General features: G+C 38.0%; 1 protein-coding gene across 2 annotated transcripts in view; it reads left to right on the forward strand.

The window, feature by feature from the left end:
- The first annotated feature begins 305 nt into the window (after positions 1 to 305).
- Positions 306 to 18,235, forward strand: part of LOC110832641 (C-Maf-inducing protein) — a 136,051-nt gene continuing 118,121 nt past the window's right edge. For both annotated transcript variants that reach the window (XM_022069808.2, XM_022069809.2), the window contains exon 1: positions 306 to 2,600. In XM_022069808.2, the coding sequence (XP_021925500.1) occupies positions 1,653 to 2,600 (948 nt within the window). In that variant the 5' untranslated portion in view covers positions 306 to 1,652. The remainder of the gene's footprint in view (positions 2,601 to 18,235) is intronic.

Raw genomic sequence — 18,235 nt, forward strand, 5'->3', positions numbered from 1 at the left:
TAAATTGGAAGGAGATGGAAGACCTGAGATTAAATAAGCTACTTATATCAAACTGAAAAACTATTTAAACATTCGAAATTTCTGTAAGTTATAATCATGTATAAAAATTTGTTTTTAGTACATTCCAATTTATTTGTTGCAAGGCAGTCAACTACCGCTGTCTGGCGTGTAATATTGAAACAGTTGCAATCGATCAGCGTAGAAGCATGAGAGTGTACATACCATAGATCGACAAAGTAACATCGATTGCATCGTAATCGATAGAATTGTCGACAACAGTATGTGCTATATCGATCTGTGCAGATGTGTGCGTGCAAGTTTTCTTTTTTGTTTGTGACATTGGAGGTTGGGAAGCGTGTATTAATGTAAGACGGCTCTGTTATCCGCTGGTTATGTTTCGGCGGTCCTTGGTTGGTACTGGACTGTTGGGCTGTGCTGTTAGGCGTGTGCCAGTCTAGCAAGTCCAATTAGTAGCTGCTTGCCTTTCTTTGTTATCACATTCCCCTTTTTTCATCTCCCGCCCCCGTACGTTATCGACAAGAGTGCAGTGCTCTGTGTTACAACAAAAAATATATAGGACAATCGGAAAATGCGATTAATCTCCGGTTTAAGTTAACCCCGTGATTTAATAAATTAAGTGCGAAGAATTCTGCTGTCATACATTTTGCTACAGACACACATGATGCATGTCAGTTATCATTATACAATATAGCATGCAAAGTTACTTCGAGAGTGAACAAAGTGAATCGACTGTAATTGTGATGTTGAACAACAGAAAATAAACAAACCCAACCAATGAATTTATATTTGTAAGGTGTGCAAAACATTATTTTATATAGCCGGTGTTGTAACATTCATGTTTATCCATTTCAGTAACTTAAAGATACGATGAGCTGATCGATGATTACTGTTTCATTCAATTCAGTGGGATGAACAAGGATGAAATTATGCCCTCTGTGGTCAAACCTACTTTCAGATAGCATAAGTGTGATAAGAAATACTAGGGTATGCATTTCGCTGTGAACTGTAAACAGAACAGGAATTAACGATGAATATTTTTTAAATATTTGTGTACCAACGAGCCTATAAACAGTGTCTTAATATATCGAGTGATAATCTAGCCGTTAAAACAAAATTGGACATTCTTAATTGTGTTTACGTTACTGAATGGTTTGAAATTCACAAAGAAATCGTTTGTAACTGAATTCGTAATGCAGCTGCTACAAGTGAACGAAGTCTGAAATACTGCCCACAGCGTAGTTGCAAGATAAGATTATTTGTCCATCTCCTCTCTCCTCCGCATATCATGCAGTCGTGGTTTACTCTGGCGTATGATACGTTTCTTGGTCAGCGTGTGTGTGTGTGTCTAAGCGTGTGGGTTTACACGGGTGGTACGAACGGACTAGTGTATTCGTGTTCCTAGATACCCAGTTTGACGACTTAATCAGTGGACACTGAATTTGTCAAACGGATGAGATTTGAAATTACTTTTGCGATTTGAACGCAGGAAGGTTGTATTAAATTCTCTCAATTTTGTTTTGGAAAGACCGTGATTTGGCACTTGTTCAAGTGCTGTCTCGTGTTCATAATTTATTTCTCTTGTAACCACGGGTTTAAAACAGGCAGTCAAAGTGTCGTCGTGCACAGCATTAATGTTCTGCTTCTCAAGCCCGTTCGGTCGCCGAGACCGGAGCCAGTTTCAGGCACCGGCATCGACGACCGACACTACGGGAACTGGAGACCTTCCCACAGCGGTCGTCACGGTGGAAAGCGCAACAAACAACAATGATAACACCAAGGACGATGAATCATGTCCTCTCCAAGAAGATGTGGGGACGGATGTTCGGAAAGTACAGTCTTCCAGTCGGTGGAAGAAAGGTAAAAGGAATTCCTGGTGTGTGACAGGTGTTTGTCAGCCTATGTCTGATAGTACGAGGAACTGTGATGACGTAAGCACAAGTTCAAATAGTAGTACAAATAATTCTAGAATCAGCAGTTTGAACAGACACATTGGTAGTAGTGCACCGCCAACAGCCCTACCCATGAATTTAGTAGTGAATAAAACAGAACCAGATGTGGCTATTGGAACCAATCGCCCGTATCAAAACAATAGCAAGAACACGAATCACCACAGTCAATTATCTATAAGTGGTTCTACCTCCAGTTCATCCGAAAACACGTCAACAGTGGCCCCACCTTTATCATCATTATCAATTTCACCAGCTTCATCTATACGACAGAGTTCCGTGGAGTCATCATCCAGCACCAGTAGTAGTGGGAGCAGCTTTGCTCTATCGGACAGTGTGGTGCCCTCGCCAATATCTCCTACCGTAGTGACCACTATAGCACCAGTGCAGCAAACTACTTTACCGACTTCTCTACTGCAGACCACTTCTTTACCAATATATCTCGGCAGTGGAGGAACATTACCCGCCATGGGTTCAGGTCCCAGGTTCAAACCTTTGCATGAAGGGGATATACAAGTGTGTTACTTGAACCACACGCGCACTGTCGTCAGTAAAATCCTCAGTTCCAAGTTCCTGAGGCGATGGGAGTCGCACCATCTTTATCTCAACGATTCCTGCATCTCCTCGAAAACGGTGAGCAATACAGAACACTGTTATCTCTGTGCTATTTATATGTTAAGGCATGTTTGACATAAGAAAACGTTTCATACAATGAAACAGACGCTACCACTGCCAAAGGCAAGCTACACCAAACCAAATAGTATAGTTACTTAACCCGTTACAACCAAAGATTGTCTAAATAATATTTAATAATTTTGTCCGTAGCACAAGGAAAACAGATTAGCTGGTCTATCTTGTTTAAGGAAATAATCATTACAATAAATAAATAATCATTGTTTACATAAAGAATAATATGAAACCCGTAAATACAAACTGAAGAGTTGTAAGTAGTGTTCGCACTTGTGACCGACAAGAAAGAGTATTAACGTGAAGGTTGGCAAAAATAACGCAGCCACGACAAAGGTGGAAAAATCAAACAAACAAAAACAGGATGTCTCAAAAAGATTTATACTCAGTATAATACGGAATATTAACCTTGTTATTGATCTTCATATGTTGTGTTTACGAGGGGAACCTAATTTGGTGTACACTTAACAGATGGCACTGTAGTATCTTTTCACATGATTCAGATACGCAGAATGGCGGAGGGTCGATTGAGAGCATGTGTATCCATCTTTTCGGGACAGTCTGTGTGAAAAACGGGGTAAAAGCGTCGCACATGCAACGGGATAGAACACGGCTTAGGATACAATAATAAATAGAACAAGCTTGAAAGCAAAACAAACACGCTCTAGATAACACTATGGACACATGCAGTAAATAAACAAGACGTTAATATGTCATATTATTAATTAGGAAGGTGAACACTTCTTGTAATGAATCTATCCTCTCGTGTCCATGGGTTAGATAACTACTGGCCTCTATATATTTTCTCCGTGTTTCCTTAGTCATCCTCTTACTCCTCGTCTGAGTCCTTCAATTTCATATTTCGTGTAAGTAGTAATATTTTCAACGGTTTTGTGAGCATTAATTTACTCAGGAATTTCAGTATTTTTTTTCTGAATACGTGTTTAAAATTCTTATTTTAGTCTCTCTGCTGTATTTTACAAGTGGTTGACGAATACTTATATGATTTCAAATATGTCCTTCCAGACATTATCTTCAGAAGTGCATCCACATTATTCTATTTATATACACGAAAGTTTAATCAGGTGTTTTAACATTGTTAGTCAAATGACCTTTCCGACTCAGTTTCACAAGCATTTTCTTCAGTTTCTCACCATAGCTTAAAGAAACACTAAATTAAAATTATTATTCCTCAGGGTTACCGGCAATGGAGGCTGAGGACATGGTGCTCATGCTTAAAACCAAATTATATTTATTCTTCGTTCGGAAGCTTATTAAGTAGGCTAGTAATATGGGAAGCTTTCTGAATCCAGCTGATTATTTGTTCGTAGGGCTAGTATGCATTATAACGTAGGTCTGTACATAAATCAATCCATGGTACTAATTACTTCACTTGTTGAACTCATAAATCTACCGTGACAACAGTTCAAAAAATGTGTGAGCCGGATAAATAAGTGGCTTAACAGTTTCAGTTCAACAGATAGCAGTTTACAGGATAGCACTGGTAAATAAACTGAAATTAACAGCTTATACAATAGATCTACTGTAAGTCATAAACCCACCGAAACAATGGAAAGAGAGTAAATTTACAAAATAGATGAATTGTCCAGGGAAGTCAGTTCAAATGTAGGCAGATTGTGGAAAGAAGTTTCAGATTATGTTTGGATCCACTTTTGAGAAATTTAAAGGCGTTTATAATGGCGTGCAGTTTGATAGAATACGTGACTTCCCCATTATGTGTTCACTCAGTGTCCTTGGTATAAAACTATTTCAGTCAGCGCCAGGAAAAACGCCAACAACCACGGTCCTCCTCATTTCTACTTGTCCTGTGGTCCTTCGATCACAATTTTCTTTACATTTCTCGTTTTACGGGGCGAGCATTATTGGTGAACCTCGTCCTTGGATGCTTCTTTTCTGGGTTCTGGGTCGTGTAAAATAAGCCTATTAGATCACAGCAATTAGAAGAGTTTTATGTAGCAAATGGAACGTATTTACAAACAAAATATTAAAAAAAGCAGGCCATGATAGAAATATGCAATGTTCACGTCATCAAAATAACATTATAATTCTATTAATAGCGCTCAGTTATTTCTGTTCTAGACAGCTCATGACAGCAAACAGCATGGATACTAAAGTTGTTCCATCTGACAGATATGAACGCCGTACTAGAAGTGTTGTACATTTGCAACGAAGATACGCCTGGCCGAGTTCAGATCTCCATGCTTTTAGAATATAGGCCTGGACGATTTGGGCTGAAATATGCCTCTGTTTATGCCAAAACATACGTACAGTATATTACATTTTCGGGCTAGTTTCTGAAAACTGTAGGCCTACTCATTTAAATGTTTATATAATTAAGAACTCTCAAAATTCAGATTTTTGTTCTTCGTTTTTGCCTCCGATATACATGCAATTAAGAAGACATCTGTACCGAAACAACATGCTTTTTTTTTCTTGCCGTCTGCTGCCAAGTAACGTGACTATTAACATTTTTAAAACTATTATTTCACTCCTACCGTGTGTGAAACTCGGTGTCCGTGTAACAGAAGGATACATATCGAGGGCGCTGAGAGCAGAGGGCTGAGGTGAATGTTGGGACGTAAGAGAGAGGACGTAGCAGTTGGATAGGGTAAGGCGGAATATGTGAGGGAAAACAGAACTTTGGAGACTCAGCTGTAAACTGAAGGATAATATTAAAATTAATGTAAAAATTTGGTTTGAGGGTGTGGGATGGATTCAGTATATGATATATTAGCAAGCTATTGTAAACACGGTAAAAGGAGGGGGGGATTTGTTGATCAGTCGAGGATTATCGGCTTCTCATGAAAGACTCTACTTAACCGGAGCTAGTCAAAACGTTTCCCGTCTTTTATGGGACCCGAAGGTTCATACCGTGTTCACAACAGCCCACCATCGGTCCCTGTTCTGATCTACATGCATCAGTCTACTCTCCGAAAAAAAGTTTTTTCGCGTGTCTTGCTCAACACAGTCACAGGGTGACTATCATGTGGACCAAGTCTGTCGCAACTTAAAAGCACTGACGCCTTTTCAAACGGTTTCGCCGAATATACAACTTCAGCTTTCAGGGATAAGCCACGTCAAATGTAGAAAATTATCCAATGTTTTGTTAAACGTTGTAGTTAGCATGAATATGTAATGGTTGGGCATTTTGGATGCAACATTCGATGCGGCTTATCCCCGAACGCCGAAGTTGTACTTTGAAAGCTCTTCTGTTCGTTTCTGAAGGAGAATTAAAGATATCCAGGTTTTTATCGTCCTTCTAAAATATGTATTATTTTTAATGAAGTAGGTAAAAATAAAGTTGGCAAGGTATTTTGGAAGTTACAGCGGTCGAAATTGGTAGGAGTTTAAACCTTTCTTGGTCTTGGTCTTCCCACATCGTGCGTCACTAGGCTGCGTTTAATAAATCACCCAAATTCCTTGCGTTTTATTTCGGCCCGATAGTAACCTTAATTCGCCCCGCAATATTTTTTGCTAGGATTTTAAACGTTGGCGATAATAAACAGACCTTGACTTGTTATTCGCTTGCACGCAGAGGTGTAATTTGTTGCTTGACTCCATCCTGTGAAGGTTTTATCCTTTGCCATATATTAAATAACACTTGACATTTATTTATGAGAAGAGTTTAAAGACACAAAACCGCAAACCATGCCTGATAACTGCATTTGTATTGTATAAGCCACATGTGACAAATTAGTATTTACTGCTGAGAATGCAGTAAACATTTAACCAACATCCCGATTTAAAGGAAGGCGAAGAAACGACACTTTGGCAATAGTATCCATACATCCGACCTACTCTTGAGTTCATTTCAGTGTACTTCGCCACGTTCTGTTCCCTAAAATTAATCGTAATCTAACATTAATCTACCTTTGATCCAAGTAGTGTGATTCGAAAAGATTTTTCCGGTAGAATGGTACACGCTTATGTGCATTTCCACTCAATAGTTTACGTACTTAACCCATACTAACCCACTTCCTTGAACACTTTGAAGCTGAAGCTAGTCTAAATATTAAGAACTCAGTCCGTACCGTAAAGAGAATACAACACTTCTCTATTACAAAAATCTTGCGGTTAATGTTCTTGAAGGAAATAATCATTGTTTACACGGAGAATCATACGAAACACATAAGTAAAAAATGGAGAATTACTGATTGTTAAAGTAGCTGGTACATTTATTTACCATTGAGGCTTTAAAGGGCTAATTTTAGCCTTTCAGTTTTGAGTTTAATATAATTGAAATGAAATTCATTAGTATGTAATGTTCTAAATTTTTCTCATTTAATTGTCTTTGATCCGGATAGACTTTCAATACACTTAGAGTTATGTTCGCGAAGATAACAGATTATTCCAACGGTACAAAACGACATTACAAGCTGTACATAATCTAGTTTTAATTATCTGCACTTAGGTCTAGATCCCTTTATTTAGTTGTTCTTTAGCTTTTAATTTCGGCTGTTCAGCTTCAGATTTCATTTAAGATAGTGAACTTTCGACGCGCCGATGGATATCTGCAGGAGCTTCTTCCAGTGCAACACATAGGAAAGCAAATATCTCCATCCCAAGTGGGTTTTAAAGAGTGGGCATCGGTCGTAATGTCATTTGTGTGGTTTCTGAAGGATTGGAGATAAGGCCCTTCGGAATCTCTCCAGATTCCTGTTTTTGTCAGACTGCTTGCTCTAAAATTCGATCAATCACGATAGTTTTGGTTATAATAGGGCATGTTGACGCGGGCCATTATATTTTACAAGGAAGATGAAACATAAGTAATGCTTTTTTGTATGGTCTTGGCAGTAGATTATGTGTCATTCAAAATAAAAGCCACTGGTATTGCTGTAACACACTTCTCTTAACTGGACAGGATGTTGGTGTACAAAGATTATTGTTTTTTTGAAAACGACTTTTCAGCTACATTGATTATATAGAATCGAATGTGAGATATTTTGTGAATGATAAATGAGGATGTATGTGGCAAGAAACGGCCTTGACGTATTTTAAGGCACCATTCCAGAATTTTCCAGAAGGGACTGAGTAAAACCATGATGGCCGATCATCGATCCGAGATTCGAGTCCGAGACATTCAAAATCCGACATGCAGTTAATGTACTCTGGATTTTTTCTCCATGATCGTGGTCTATTCCTGTCAGTTATGAAGTATGTCAGGTGCTGTGTTATTTACAGAAGACTGGAGAAGCTTTTGTTAAAGGAAGTTTTAGAAATGAACCATGAGTGATTTGTGAGGAAATTAATTACAACTGTAGCAGGATATAGAGTGGCTATCCAGGCCTCACTGCAATTCCGTCAAGTCGGATCACAGCCAGAACCCTCACACATAATTAAAATTCCGCAAACAGAGTTTGCTCTTAGGCGGCATCTAACAAGCTATTAGCTTTCGTCTTTCACTAACTCGGGCGAAGCCTGTTTTCATTGAATCATATCAGCAGCACTGATTGAAAGACCTCATGTCGAGCTCCACATTCGTGGTGCCGAATTATATAATTAAGGCCTAAAGATATGTTATTGTAAGTTTTTCGTAAAGACGTTCGAAGGAATTATAAACATTACTTCCGTAGATATAGGCCTGCTCTATACTATGTCTGTAATAACAGACATCAGTAATAAAAAGATCTCAGGGCAACCGAGACTTTCATCTCACAAACTTTGTGGAGACAGAGATATAACTAAAGACGACTTGAAATTGTTTGAATGCGTGCGACCGTGTTACTCTGTATAATTTATTATTATCGTTGTCGTCGTCGTCGTCGTCTACTGTCATCATAATCATCATCATGTATTGGGTTACGTATGTAATTTGTATTTTTCTATGTACAGATCTGATATTTTTCTGTTTGGCGTTCGCGTCACCTAACAGAAAGAACAAGTACATGTTTCTGTAACCTCACAGAGCAGCGTCCTCTTTTTAAAAACCTCATGACTATCAGAAAATTCTTCGTCTTTTATGGAACCCGAACGCCATTGTACCATCCTCTTCTGAGTCAGCTTAATCCATTTCACACTGTTACACCCTATTCTTAAAGATCCGTTTCAATATTATGTTATAATTTTTACGTAGGATTTCAAGTGGTCTCTTGCCTTCAGTAAAGCGGTATTCGCCCGTCAGACACTGCAGTCTTTCTTGGGATGTTCTGGATGAGAGTCTGGTGATTGGCTACTCTGTGCGGGAGGCTCATGTTTACTGCTTAAAATATTCCTAGCAATTTCTGTTTATTCTACGAAGTTATAAATGACAAGTCAGCAACGCCATTTACCTTGGCAGAGTACTAAATTGCGTTACATAACTCGAAGGATCGCTGCTTACGAATATTGGAAAATTTCGTAGTTTGAAACCTTGTGTTTTATTTCCTTTATGCCAATATTTATAATTCGATGCCGAATGGCCATGTTAGGTATCTGTAAGTGCTGGGATGTTTTATCAGTTTACACAGTCGGTTTCGGGAAATGATTCTTCGAATTTACGAGTAAATTGGCTTATTGCTGGGTTATGGAATGATACTGTTTCTACTTCAGAGGTCTTTTGTGTCAATAAACTTTTGAAAAAGAGCAGTTTGGTTTTTTTCAATAGAGACAATCCGCTTCGTCTCTGCATACATGGTGGACTCTGTACATCGTGTGCTCAGTAATTTGGATCATTTAAGGTCGTCTAATTTACACTACATGTAATTCCCATTAATATACATTGACGTAAGCTATTTTTTATGGACAGCTGTTGGCACGCGAAACCTACTTGCTGCAGGCCGGTTCAGATCGCCCTTTACTAAACATATAAAAAATTGGAAACAAGTATGGCGTCCTTCATTATCTGCAACTTTTCAAGATTTCGAATTTTTATAGAAGTATCTCATTTTTGTCTCCTTTCCCCAGATAGGTGTTCTGTTCTATACAAACCGAGAATTGTAAAATCGATCAAATAATATTGCAGTGTCTGAATCAGACGCATGATTTAATTTAATGTTTTTAGACGTAATATATTGTAAGGGCTAAGGCGAAATAGATACTGGAGATAATTTGACAGGCGATGAAGTAATACAGATTCCCATGCTAACATTATGTTTGTGACGTCACCACCATATACTGTTTTCTCTTTGGTGTTGATTAATAAGGTTTGTATGACTATGGTAGTCCATAAATCGGATTCCGCCTGCGACTGTGAAATCTGTAGAGTCAGAAAAGTTCTTTTACGATAGTGAAGAGACACCTTGATTTTGATTCTGCGTGTATTTTTATAGGAAGTGTTTTGTGATGAAATAACTATGGGGTGAACGGCAGCACGAAGAAATCAGACATGGCATTGCTTTCTACATTATTTCGTTCTTTTCTTATACCATCGTGAATCCCAAGACAGTCATTTGTCACTTTGAGTAAGAATAGCGAAATCTTGATATATAGTTGGTGTGCAGGCCATCGGATAGTAAGCATGCAGTGAAGCTGATGGTAACAACTAGAAATGGGTTTGTGTCTTTTGAACAAATATTGACATGAATTGTTTATGTGCGTCGTAATTGTTAAGCGCTAAAACGAGGGCTGTAGAGTCGGTACTAAAATCTCCGGCTCCGGCTTCGACTCCGACTTCGACTTCGACTTCGACTCCTTCATTAAAGCTCAATATGTATCAATAAGGCTAAACCTACTAAAATGGTAAATGACACCATAAGAAATTTCATCATCACCACATGAATCATCAGCCTACTTTTTAGACTTCTAACCTATATTTAAATATACGTCGAAATGGTTATTGCAGAAATCGGTTGATTTCTAGAGTTTGTATTCTTAAGGTACCAGAGCCAAAGTTACAAAGCATTAATCCCACACCATGTGGCTCAACGCGTCGTTGAATCTTCCTAGCGTGAGGCCGCCGGCGGCTCACACGGTATAGAAGTTGTTCTTAAGATTTTATATCGAGGTCGGAGTCCGTACATTTTTTACCGACTCCGACTCCACAGCCCTGGCTAAAACAGACTACGTTCTTCTCGTACAGTGAGTGACGTAAAGCATAATTAGCAGTTCGACCGTGTAATTTGTTGCGAACCAGAAATGGATTTTTTCTAATTCGTGGAATTACGCATGATCTCTCTGTTGACACATTTTAAAAAGCAGCAGACATTATTTGTAGATCCGCAAGATGGACGTGTCGTTACATAGAATTTTCCGAAAAGGAAGTATAGTTAATAAATGCCATTTAAACTAGGGTGCTTTTGAGAAGGGGAGAGACTGTATCACACTTATCATACAAGTTATTGTGTAAGTACTTAAAGATTGATGAATTTGTAGTTTCAGACTTGCGACATGTTTTTAACCCTTTTCGTGATTATTTTTTTTATGAAAATATGGCCAAATAATAATATTTTTATTTTACGTTTGGAACATAACTACAGAAATAAATTTATTGATATGATTTTTATGTAAAATGTAATCGTACTGGAAAAATTGTTTGTGTAATTGTAACGATTATTGTCTTGAGATAACCCGAATTAACCGCGTGTGTGTGTGTTGTTGTTGTTTTTTTTTTTTTTTTTTTGCAAAAATCGTCAGCGTAGTATATTTTTGGATGATCAAGGAAGGCGCTAGACCTTTTCATTGCCTACGTTCTTTGCACAGAGTGAACTCAAGCAGAGTAGAATGTATTTGTCCGTCTACAGCTGACCCAACTTCGATAATCCTTGCTTTATATGAAGCCCAAATTGAACGTCTCATTTACCTAAAAAACGGTTCATTATATAAATAGTGGATATATAAAATATAGATCTTAAGATATTCGAATTTATTTAAGAATTTTTCTTTGTGGTTAATGTTTAACGAAATATAAGAAGGAAGTTATTTTGTGCAGTGTGTAATGCGGTTAGCTTAGTGACAACAGGGTTTTATCTTCATTATAAGCACGTCTCATTGAGTCTTGTTTATGTAGCGTTGTTTTGTTGTGTCTGTGGTGTGCGTCCTATGTCGTCTGCTGTTCCTGAGTTCTGGTTGAAAGAAATCAGAAACACTTGTTTAGTCTGTAGTAGTGGAAATGTTGATTTCGAGCAGTTGCGCGCTCTATTGCAGATATATTCTGAACCCTTACTTAGACTGTAGAATTTCTTGGATGGAAGATCAGACCATCACGAGGCCTCTGACGACACAGGAAATATTTTGCAAACGCCCGTGCCTTGAGTGAAATTCGAAACCGCGATCCCGAGCTCATCCTGCCTTCTGACAATTATTTTCTAGTTTATAGGTAAACAGTAGGTAACACTTGTTTTTCACGAAGTTGAAAGTTGGGAGCATTTTGAATTTCAGTTTCAATAGTACAAATTAGATTGGCCCAGACAATCTTCTTAGATACTTGGAATCGTTTTCTGTTGCTTGAAACTGCACATTTTTGTAGTTGGAAAAGTTTGCAGCACTGTGAAGACAGATTATCTTATTTGAATAGGAATTATTCGGTTCACAGTACGTGTAAATATTCTGCGTCGTTGCAGTGGGAGAATTTTGTAGCTTACCGTTGCTGTTTCAGTAACGCTGCGTCATAGAAGTAAATGTTATGTCGTTAAGTATTTGTTTATTGTTTTAAGGGGAGTAAAGTGGTATGTTGAAGGTTGTACGTTTCAAGGCTAAGGGTGAGGACAGAGGATGAAGAATGTGAAGGAACAGAGGGACGCAACGTCAAAAGGGCGAGCGAGAAGTTAATTGAAAATTTCCTAGAATAAATCTGTTGAGAAATCACAAATAATATATCTTTAGAAGTTATGTTATACCTAAACCAACGAGCTCCATGGAGCAGAGTCCTTTTTAAAAGCTAATAGTTGCTCAGCTAGTCAAAACATTCTCCGCTTTTTGCCTTGGGCTTTTACCGACCGTGACGCTGGTAATTGTAATTTGATGGTTGTGCTTGAACGAAGTAAAACACACAACGATATACAAAATGGTGTATATATACGTATATATATATATATATATATATATATATATATATATATATATATATGTAGATATGAAACGATGTTGGTCATTGGAAAAAAATTATTCCCATCACGTAGTTCATTCATAGTCTATTAGATTTAAAATGGGCCAACTCTGTTGGGTAATTCACTTGTCTTGTGTTAGTCACCGTGTCAAAAATAAATTAACATCAGAACGAACGAAGTGTGCAGGTCGCAAATTTTGCAGCTGGAAGATGTGTTCAAGTTTGATATGCCGCTTTTCCACTCTTGTCGGTTACTGTACCTATTTACAGGTCGTTATGAGAAAATCGCGTGGCAGCTATTTCAGATGTGGTTTAATGAATGTCGTAGCAGTGAGCTCCTCTGAAACGTCGGTCTTGAATATCTACCAGGTAACACGGTACAACATTCCAGAAGATGACAGTTACATAATATTCTGGGTTTCTGTCGCGAGACATCACAACAGTCGCATCCGGCCTGTATCTGCTCATTGCTTCTTCAGAGGAACTGCGAAAAGGCATTCAGCCGAGGCTTGGTGTCAGGTTTAGTCTTGAAGTAGAGAAATTAATATTATGCCACTCTCGTACAACGTTTTATGATGATACAATGATTTATAACCATTTCAAGCCATGTGGACACTTAATTTTTCTATAATACCATGCTCACTGTCACTTCCCTGTGGTTTGGCGTACGGGACAATCCTTTTGACTTTTGTACCCTCTGTGACCATATTCTATATTCTTTCATAGATACTAATGCTATTTACAGAACGCTTTTGTCGAATTTTGAGAATGCCCCGCAGTTGATAAAGGTTTATTTTTTCAGTCATTGTAGAATTCGAGGTAGAATGCACTTGTATAGTAGTGCAAAGGTAAAATACGTCAGTTACTAGGAAATTAGAATTATTTCTCTTTCTTTTAGGGGGTGGGGTGATAGCAGGAGAGAAAATCAAGTATTCTGAACGCGGTGGTAAACGTGGTGAAATTCTCCACGTTATATCCTGTAACAGGTATTTGTGGTTTGTATTTGCATAACTAAACAGTAAAGTTGAGTTCGGTTCAGTCAGTCGGAGACGCTAACCGCAATACCAGGTGCACGCTTCTGAAAATGATTGCCAATTTGTGGCTGTTTGCTGCTAAATAATGCTAACAATAGATAATTTTCCGGTTGTACAAAAACTGGTTTTATCTGTGACGTATTTCGGTGCATAGGAGATCCGTCACTTATTTGTATTGATACGTGCACACAACAGACTTCAAATACCTCGAAGATCTTGAATTTCAACATGTTAATGATTACACGGCAAATGGTGGGGGTAACGTTATTGGAAATAAAGGACTATTGGTAAAGGATCGTTATGGGGAAAACTGTTCACCTATAGCCAATCAGGTGCATTCTAGAAGGGAATATTTTTGTGAAGTTCGATAGGGCTAATTATTCTTTATTCTATGTATAATTTGTGTCAACATATTCTGTTTAACAATCACCATTTGTCATGTTCTGTTATCTTCTAAAGAACGTCCTTCCATTGATTCCTGCGAACCTTTTTCGTCAACGACCTTGTTCGTATCATCATTATGGAGGTTTTTGAGTTGTAACTGTCTCTATTTCTATGACAGATGAACAGCTTCATAAATATTTTATAAATTATTCAAGTAATTGTTTCTTAAGTGTGATACTCCAAAGGATTTCAAGAGGTGCGCGGCTAAAAAAAATATTAGAAATTGTCCCAGAGTTCTGTCTGCTGTCAGATTACTTCTGATATAAAGCAAATATAACAAATTCAGTAATACTGACAATGGTTGTCAGTTTCTGTACAGTTTTTAGTTTTCTTCATAGCATTTTTTTTTAGTTCGTACATACTGCCAAATCATAATGTGATTCGATCGCTTGCGAGGTAACTGATCGTGACGTCACTGGGGAATGTGTTACACTGGTAAAACCGAGGACTCGAAAGGGGCATGGAAATGTTGAAAAGTTTGGAAAAAACTGATTTAAGTAATTTGAACTTCCATTGTACGGTATCCAGCTCGCCAGCGCAACGCTTTGAAGATTGTGACTGCCACCACTTAATTTTACCGTACAGAACAGCGGTTCGAACGCCAATTTGTCTTCGTTGCATCATGAACAAAATGATTTGCCGTGGCTGCTTCATGACGAGGAAGAAAAATGAGGACTTGGCAGCATTCTGTTTTGAATGACGTTTGATGTAGATTATAAAAATAAAATCACAAGGAGCGTCAGTCATAGGATATGTAAAAAGACTTTTACTTATTCAGTCTGTGGAGAATGAAAAGAGTTCCCCCCCCATGACTGGAAGTTGATTAGTGTCCTATTTACCCGTTTTTGTAGCCTGTTAGTCATGAAAATAACTGGTGGCCACAATTGAGCCTCGTTGGTCTAGGCGGTCTGAAATTATAATCTTAAATGCAAGGAACTGACAAGGTAACATTAAAATCGATGCAGACTGCACTTTCTTTTGATGGCAGTCTTCCATACACGGCCGCTTTGATCTGTTCCGGAGTGATTGATTGACGCTTCATCACCTACAAAAGTTTTGGAGCGTCGAATGATTTATGTTAGGATGAGTGTGGATGATAAATCTGGAAGGAGACGGAATAAAATAGCCGTGACCTAAATATTGTTATGGCATTCTCCTGGAATGACAAGAGAAACCCAATGAGCGGCCGTGGGATTCTGTGTAGAGGGCTTTCGAGAGAACCACCTGAAGATGGCCATTTAAGGTCGTAACATGTAGTTGATTCTTAATAGACATCGACACTGTAATCAAGAATTTCTGTGTAGACGGACTGCCAACGTAAAGATGCGGAGTGTGTTTGTTCGATGTTATTAAAAGCACATTGCAGTATATGTCTTGAAATTTCCGAAATGTAATTGCGAATTGAGTAACGAAGTGAAATTTCTGCTTTAAGAGTGAACTTTATGAATACGCATTTTAGTCGAATCTCATGCTGCCTACGTCAGTTCCCACTTTAATTAAGAGAGAAAATACATAGACAATGAGCTCATTACGATAGACGTAGGCTGCTGGCCAGCCCATTTTTCTACTTCCGTCTCAAATAGATGTTAAAATATATACTACAATCAATGAGCAGGCTTTGGGAATTTTAATAATTTGTTCTGTCATAGCGTACCAGGATGAACAGAATCAGCATTTTCTGAAGCTAAAAATAAACGTCGGCCTAATATAACTGCTTATATGGTAGCTTACTATAAGAATGATGATTTGAATGTTATGTTAGAGTTTATACTTTACTTTTTTATATTATATTATATTATATTATATTTAAATCCAGTAGCAAGTTAGCATGAAGGTATGTGATAAAACTTTTAAGAAGAACGAGTACAAACTGTGATCACAGACTCAAGCTGTCAACCTTTTAATAGATTTAATTTTATCGACTTGGGTTTTGAGAGATTCATATCTAATTATAATTCACCTGACATATAGGAATATTTTTAAAATCCTTATTAAATGGCGCAAGGTCGCGTTAATGCTATCATCCTCTTATCTCACGATGCTAATATAAGAGTACTTATAGCCTGTCTCTTTGCACAATATTCGCTCTTGTGCAATTCTTTTTTTTTTTTCGTGCACAGCGAATTGAATGTTACAGACTGTAATTATTTCGAGTCGATTCTCAGCTGAAAGTGCGGTTTATCACAGTCGTATGTAGGGAACGTTTTGTCGCCGGATTACTGACTGTGTGTTAGTCGGTTCACATTATTACATAACATAAAAGTAATTTCAAGAAAATGAACCAAGTGCACAATCGTGATTTTGAAAATTTTAATTAAAGATGTACGGAACAGGAGTGGGCGGTGACATTTAAATGCGTTAATCGAGTGGCTTTCGTTCGAGTGATCAAGGTTCATTTCCCGGTAGGAGCGTTGAAATTTTCCTCTTCAGTGCTGTATCGAACCGTCTCACTGTTTGCAACGGGGATGAAGATGGCCGGAGCGTGAAGTTGATTAACTATTTGCCTCTCACCATTCGTGAAGTGAATAGAGAGCCTCTTGTACTTCATGACCAGGTGCTTACAAGGATACTTATATCTGATTTTACTTAATTCAGTGCAGAAAGTGTACGGAGAATCTCAGAACGCGTGCATCGTAACTTGATTGGGGCGTGAATGCTGAATGTCACCATTTTAAACGTACTTCATATGCATCAAAGAATAGACTGGTGAAGTGCGTGACAGGCTGCGAGACTTTTGAAACGCCTGTACACTGTTGTCTTATTATAAACAAAACCTCCAACGAGCTGTCATTAGCTGGGGCTTGGTTTTTCCCCCCCACTGTCCATAATAGCGAGCATTTATAATTTTTTCCGCACGTCTCGTTACAGACGATCAAACGTTGATTACTTCCGATTACTGTAATAGCAGCCCTGAAAGACAATCCCATCATGCTTCACGAAGAATATTCAAAGAATTTGTTCTCGGTTTTGGTGCCGTGTAGACTAGTAGGTAGATGCCAATATTTCGAAGAAACATAAAGTCTGAACTTTGTTCTTCAGGACCGTAGACATTATCTTCCTCACTGCCGCGAAAAGCTCAGATATTTTAAAAGTAAAATAAAACAGGCGCTTATCCACCATTGATCTTGGAGTCGTTTTGGGTGTAATTCCATGTGGTGCTGGAAGAAGATTTGATATTTCTAATCAACCAAATGCCTTCATATCTAGGGCAGAAATGTAAACGCTTTTCTTTATACACGCAATTCTCTTCACATTCAGTGATTTTATTTTGATAGGCCTATTTATAATTAGGGCTGTTTAAGACTTCAATTACTGTTGTTTGTGTTACAGCAGTTGGAGGTCTTCTCTGTTTAGAAACCGTGATTTTGTGTTAAAATTATTTTAACATTGGTGCTTTTATCTTAAGTTTGCGGATACACTAATTGAGCCACAGTGGTTATGAATGTATAATAGGAAACGAAATTAGCAATTGTTAATAATTATTATAGTAAGCTGCGATAATTTATATGTAGAGGTCGTCTCTAAAATCCTCCACGTTAACTGGATTTTGAGAGTTGGCGTACTTCCATAATGCAAAATGGTTCTCATGCGTTATCTGTCGGAATTGCTGCCAGCAATGTGAATGCTATAAAGCGGGCTTTACCTCCAACTCTTTTTATTGACACAACTATGAACAGGAATAAGACATCACAACTATGTACATTAATTTGAGAAAGTAGAGAAGTTGTAGATTGGCCGTTTTATGTCCTGTTTGGCTGAGTGAATAATAAATTATTCTTTGAACCATGCATCTCAAAATCAGGGTCTACTAAGCGCTGCTTAAAAAGGAGGTGACTTGTGGGGGCCAGCACGTGGGTGGGAAAAATTATAACCGTCTACTTTTACTGATTCCAAGCTTAAGCTTAGAATATATTTTTCGTCCCTATGTTTCCCCACAAGCACACGCACACGCATGTACTTATTTCATTGAAACACATTACCACTTAATTTAATTGAAATATAGAACAACAGTGCACAAACAACTGTTTGGCATGAATTTAAAACTTAAAATTTGTTACATTCGGGACATTTTGGACCGCATATCGTGTTTAATTCAAGACTTATTCGGACCACATAAAACA

This window comes from Zootermopsis nevadensis, unplaced genomic scaffold, assembly GCF_977971745.1.
Source record: "Zootermopsis nevadensis isolate Lab colony 2312 unplaced genomic scaffold, Znev_1.0 Znev_ptg000029l, whole genome shotgun sequence".
NCBI lineage: Eukaryota > Metazoa > Arthropoda > Insecta > Blattodea > Termopsidae > Zootermopsis > Zootermopsis nevadensis.